Below are 6,357 nucleotides of genomic sequence, written 5' to 3'. Positions count from 1 at the left end.
TTCTAATATGCATCGCCTTTTCAAGTCTCTTGATTACCATCGTTAAGACGGAGGGATTATCACTTATAGAATTTTACAGATTTTTAATTATAAAATATAACACTAATACTAATAATAATAATTTTTTGGGTTAAAGTGTACACCTTAAGCCTTAAGCTAACCACATTCTAGAATCATCATTTTAAACTCTGCTGTATTTGGTTTAAAGTGTACTGGGCTTCCGACTTGGGCTGCACACAAAATTCGGGCCTAAGTCATTAAAGTGTACTGGGCTTCCAACTTGGACTGCACAGAAAATTTGAGCCTAAGTCATTAATGTGTACTGGGCTTCCGACTTGGAAATTTGCAGTGGACAAAAATACAGTTGTCCTACAAATTAAACAGGAGGTTAATTGTGATGTTGATGTTGATGTTGAGATTTACAGAAATTTTTGTGCGTGAGATTTAGAGAGATTTGATGTTGATGGTTGTGTTTTGAGATTTTCTTTCACAGAAAATGAATGATTGCGGTAATGGAGTTGCACTTAAGCTTGATTTGTTTTTTTAGAGGTTTTCTAAATGCAGAGTTTAAACGTGCGATGAGTAGGCATAGGCATTCTGACCTGTCATATAGAATTCAATTTGGGTGAAATCCACATGCTGAGGAAATTAGTTATAGATTTTGTTATGCATATCCTAATTCCTAAGTTCGTGTGAAATGGCTGAATTTAGCTATAATGAATCATGTATCTATGCACCAATAACACCATTCCTAAGTTTGTGATTTTGAGTGCATCTTTCATAATTACCTTTCAATTATTTATCAAGTTTGGTAGAATGTATTATTGTTTTTAATTAACGTTGAATAAATTATACAAATAAAAAATGGGATGCACCCAAGGCCATTTTTTTTATACTCTAATGAGTGGCCTAATAACATGTTTAGTATGCATCTGAATTATACTAATATAAAATAATTTAATTTTTTATTATATGGACTACATTTCATTTCAAAGATAATAAATAGATATTCCGAAGAATACATGTAAACTAAGAAAAGAAAATCTAACTAGAAAACAAAATGATACACAGACACATTCCTAAAAATAACAAAAAAGTATGGTCGCATTAATATACATTGACATAGAAATTAGAAGTGAAGCAAGCACCTAAGTATTAAAATAAATAATGGGTGGCCAAATTATAAGGGTGAGAGATTTGACTATGGGAACCAAAAATCAAACTAATACTGCTTTACACAATAATAAACGATTAATAGAATTCATCACATCACATGCATTCCTTCGATTATAAACCCACAAATCAAAGTCAAATTTCGATAGTAAGCCCATTCAACATTTGGCCAACAACTCACTTTTCCAATCCCCCAAATTCTTATTTATAAATGGACGCGGCGGTGGCGGAGGAGGGCGGCGAAACCGCAGGTTTCGAGTGCAATATCTGCTTCGGATTAGCCGAAGATCCGGTGATCACACGGTGCGGGCATCTCCATTGCTGGCCGTGCCTCTGCGAATGGCTGCGATTCCACTCGCAATGCCACGAATGCCCCGTTTGCAAGGCCGTGATCCGAGAGGAGGAGCTGATTCCGCTCAACGGAAGGGGCGATACAGCGTTTCATCGGCGGCCGCCGCCTGATTCTGATATTCGGCGGAGCGGCAGATTGATTCGGCCTAGGGTTGTGAGGGTGCGGTTGCGGGAGTTTTCTGGATACGGTTGGTATGGTGGGGAATTGGAGGGTGGTGAAGAGAATAGTATTAATAATGGTGATAATATGAAGAAGATTATCTTTTTCATTCTTCTCTTTGTAGTTTTTGATTTCTTAATAATTTGATCAATTTTTGTTTCTTGTATTCATATTTCATACAACCGCTCTTCCTAATTCATATTTTCATCTATTATAAATGTGATTATTAGTATATAGTTGGCGTATAGTCTCTTTTAATTGGACCATGCATCGTTAATTAACTTGCTTTTAAATTAAAACCATCTTGAATGTACTTATTGTGAAAGAAATTATTAGTTGGTGAATCCTTGATTAGTTAATTGTTTGTGTAAATTTGTTTGGTGTCGAAATTGCCTACCATTTTTCAGATGACGCCTTTGAAATTTTCTTACACGGCTGTGGTTCGTTGACTTTGTGCAATTTATCTTTTCGAATTAATTTGTTGTTCATTATATTATTACGCGGAGTGATTGTGGCATATACATTTAGTAATTAGTATGGGGCTCAATTTATTTTAGATTCAAATGAATCGAGCTAAATCGTACTATATGGGGAGTAGTATATTTTTTTGCCCCAAACCCTGTTTTATTTATTTTTAGGTCTATGCAAGCCAATCAACTGGTTTTGAACTGGATTGAGTACATCTGTAATACTAATAATTAATCTCGATTGATGAAATAAAATAGCATTACTACTCTAGCTAACACAGTAAGCGCTAAACGTGTCGAAATGAAACTTAGATTTTGATTGTTATTATTCGATTTGTGCATGTGCTCGACATATTTTAATACTATCAAATAGTAGTACTGGGTACATATTTCCAAGTATAAAATTGGTATGGTTTGAAGATGTTGTGATCTAACATTGTAAAAGATTTATAACGTTCTTATGCATGACTACATACTTGAACACAAAAAGTTAGCAACAATAAATAAATTATTTTCACATGGTATTTAGAGTAGAAAATGAAGTAATTAATAAATTCGAGAAGGATAAATTAATGGTTGGTACCACCGTACCAGTCTCGATTTCTACGTAAATCAAAATATTGATTTGAGAATACAATAAGGCTTTGTTTAATGCAATGTGAAAATTGATAGTACAAAATTATTATTCGTGGTTGGGGGTCCAATTGGTGTGGGTTTATTTATTTATTTTGTTTGAATGTGGCTTTGTAGATTTGGCTTTGTGGGGGATGATATGATGGTGTCCTTTTTGGTAGAGTAGTTGAGACGGTGAATGGGATGGTGGTAGCGTTCAATGTGAATCTCTCTTTATTCTTTTCAGTTTTTACTTCAGAAATGAGATCTAGTATTGTATTTGATTCATGAGATTCAATCCCACAACTCAATCCTGGGATTGATAAATAATCATGTACTTAGTTATAGCTACTAGATTATATTTTGGTACTATTTTATCTAGGAAACCGAACAACACCTATGTGTTCCTTCAATAATACTTGGATGGAATGCTGGATAATACAAACTTATCAGATGAAGTCACGATGGGGGTAGGATTATCTTCCAAAACATTTAAAGCTACTAATATTTTCCCTTAAGTAACCCAAATTTAAGTATCTATAGACATAAAATATTCAGTAAAGTTCATAATTAAAAAATTAAGACAATTAATAATAATAGTTGCTTTTGAAATATTCATACAACAAAATACAGAATAATAAAAGAAACTCAAAATATAAATAAATTCATAATTGCACAAATGATTCGTAAGTTTACGTAACACTAATTTAAAGTGGTAATTTGTAGATAGGGACATCAGGCACGACAACAATTACAAAATTAAGGGATAAATTTTTAGAAGACTAAAGTCCAAAGTTGGTCAGTACATTTGCTCAAGAATCTTTTTGGTCGAACAAATTAAGTGTGTTAGCTAATGATCATAAACAATACAGTATGTTTTGGTCCATATTTAACGATTCTGCAACTGCGTTTTGAATATTCACGACACTGGTGACGTGTGCTCCATGATGCCTCCTAGTCCAGACCTGTAACTAGGATAACGTAAGGTCACCCCCAGTTCTTTCTTCATACGAGCATTTGAGACTCGTTTTGTCGACTTGGAAGGTTTCTCCGAAACAAGTACTGCTTCTCCTCTCTCAGCATATACATGACCCAGAAGTTTTTCTTCAACCAACTTTCGAGCAAACTCAAATACCTCCTCTCGTGGGGCAGGATCATCATCCACAATGTTATATATCTTCCTGAATATAATGAGATATCATTATGAGGTCATACCCAGAATACATCCAGCTTCGGGTTTCAGTTGAAAGTTACAGAAAGAAAAAAAGCACAAAACACAATCGTAATGCTAACAATAAAAGACATCATTCATACAGTCTCTATTAATTCAACTCCATGTTATGATCTCTTAACCAACTCTCACTAAAGAACCGGATATTCATAAATTACCCGGGTGACGGATGCAAAATACTGGCATGCAGTGCTTGGCATATGTCAGCAACATGCACGCGAGATGTGTAGTCTTTTAATAATCTTGCTTTCTGACACTTTGACATCGGCCCCTGCTTAAGTATAGTATCAACAGCACTGGTAAACATAGAGATGTTGAGTTTGTTAATTTCATGCCTTGTAAATGCACATCAATGTACATTCTGCTTATCAAATCGAACAGAAATCAACACTTGGTGTAAACTGAGCCAAATTATCTTAGTTTCTCACACTCACCTTCTACCAGGGCCGTATATACCTCCTAGACGAAACACATGTGCTGCAATACCAAGATTTTGACCGAAACATAGCCATTGTGTCTCAGCAGCTAATCTTGCACGGGCAAGTTCACTTTCTGGTTTTACTGGATAACTGCCAGGGTATGATGCATGCTTCTAATGAGGATTTCAGGTTCACAGGCACCATTTAAATAAGTTTCATATAAATGCTTACTCTTCATCTACCCATGCACCACCCGAGTCTCCATATACACCTATGCATCAGATAAAAGAGCATTGAGATCGCAAACAATATGCATGATATTACTATGAAATGAGGGAACCACATGATCCAAACTAAACTTATCCAAAGAGAATGAAGGTGCTAGTAAACAATTTCTACCAAAAAAATAAGCTTTTCTCAAATGGAAGATCCAATCAGATATTGATATAGTGAATAAAGTAACGAGGAATGATTCTCTAGTTTGATTTGGAATGAAACATGAGGAGAGACTAGAACAAATTCAATTTATCTCAAAATACAAATTCATAACTTTTATTTTCTGAGACCAATTTTTCTAGGATTCTAACCCCCCAACCCCCCCTTTCCACTCTACTCCAATTCCACGTGCATTCAAGCATACCATGAAGAACAAGGTTTTTTCTTCAGTAAAAGCATATTGCATATATAAAATTGGTTAGACAAACATACTAGTTGAGGACAAGTAGACAAGCCACCTGAGTCTACCACCCTTCAGTGCCCTCTCTAATAGTCCTTCATGACAAAGAATCTGAAAAATTTGATGTGCAAATAAGAAGCTGAAAGACATAACCATCCACATAAAAGGGTTTCAAATGAACTTCTACAAAGACACATTCTAAGAACTAGAGTACCGGATCACCAACACCCTTAAGAGGCGGAATAGATATAACGAGATGAGTATGGTTTTTCACAACCTCTAGGACCTCATCCCTGCAAAGGGCATAAGCATCACAAATTAAGTACTAGGAAAACAGTTCACTCAAAAAATGGTATAGAACTGAAAAGGAAGTCCCAACTTGAAAAAAGTGTAGCAAATTCATACTACTCCTATAATTCAGCAAAGCTTCCTGTTAGAGATCAAGTAGAAATAATGCATATAACCAAGAAACCTACTATTTCCAGACAGTTCAAATTATACTCCAATTAAATGGATGTCCCAAAAATACACAAGAAAATCAGATCCCAAACAAGGAAAACATACTGAGGGAGATTTGCGTCGAATGCGTAAGCTGAATATCCCAAATCTTCGAGTTGTTTCTTCTTCCCAGTGCTGGTACAGCTCCCTCTCACTACCCTTCACCATAAACAGATAACGTTAGCTGAATTTAAACTACAGGTGAACAATCTAGTATTTTACCATCCTTTGTTCTTCAAATCTGCAACGAAGAATTTTCCGACGAAACCCATTCCAAGAATGAACATTTGATCACCCGTTGATAGTTCTGGAAATGCTTTTGCTTCGCATCTTACTGTTGCCGGCAGGAAAGTAAAGGTTTGATTAAATCGGAGATTAATCGGCGACAATTGCCTTGAAGCGCAGCCAATCTCCATATATGTAAGCTGTTGAGATAAAATTGACATGTTCAGTGAATTTGGGGCTGAATTTTTGTCAAAAGCAGTACCCGCAGTCCATCTTCATCGCGAGCACCAAGTTTTGCTGGCATGAATTTAAGGATAATTTACTTGTAAATTTCTTGACTTTCATTAAATTTTGTTTTTCCATACACTCCTAAGAGCACCCACAACCGTGATCTTGCCAACGAGCACGGTTATGGGTCCAGCCCCATTTTTTCTGTATACTCTTAGGCAAGAGCACAACATCTATACGCTCTTTCGCAAGGACGAGCACAAGGGTCCCACCATTTTATTATTCAATTTAAATAAAAACATTTCTACAAAATTAAA

At 35.6% G+C, this 6,357-nt stretch overlaps 2 protein-coding genes across 2 annotated transcripts; one reads left to right on the top strand and one right to left on the bottom strand.

Annotated features, from left to right (window-relative positions):
- Positions 1-1,347: 1,347 nt before the first annotated feature.
- On the top strand, positions 1,348-1,898 carry LOC121744323 (E3 ubiquitin-protein ligase RNF185-like). Its single transcript, XM_042137828.1, has one exon. It carries the CDS (start codon positions 1,385-1,387, stop codon positions 1,829-1,831), a length of 447 nt encoding a protein of 148 aa, XP_041993762.1. The 5' UTR covers positions 1,348-1,384; the 3' UTR covers positions 1,832-1,898.
- Positions 1,899-3,522: 1,624 nt separating this feature from the next.
- Positions 3,523-6,119, bottom strand: LOC121745632 (protein YeeZ-like). Its single transcript, XM_042139614.1, has 8 exons — positions 5,810-6,119; positions 5,654-5,746; positions 5,304-5,382; positions 5,122-5,200; positions 4,645-4,684; positions 4,429-4,563; positions 4,153-4,290; positions 3,523-3,944 (listed from the first exon to the last, which is right to left on the bottom strand). The coding sequence occupies exons 1-8, from the start codon at positions 6,031-6,033 to the stop codon at positions 3,683-3,685; spliced, it is 1,050 nt and encodes a 349-aa protein (XP_041995548.1). The 5' UTR covers positions 6,034-6,119; the 3' UTR covers positions 3,523-3,682.
- Positions 6,120-6,357: the final 238 nt, after the last annotated feature.

This window comes from Salvia splendens, chromosome 8 (genome assembly GCF_004379255.2).
Source record: "Salvia splendens isolate huo1 chromosome 8, SspV2, whole genome shotgun sequence".
Lineage (NCBI taxonomy): Eukaryota > Viridiplantae > Streptophyta > Magnoliopsida > Lamiales > Lamiaceae > Salvia > Salvia splendens.
The sequence above is the reverse complement of the archived record's forward strand: the minus strand, read 5'-3'. Positions and strand labels throughout refer to the sequence as shown.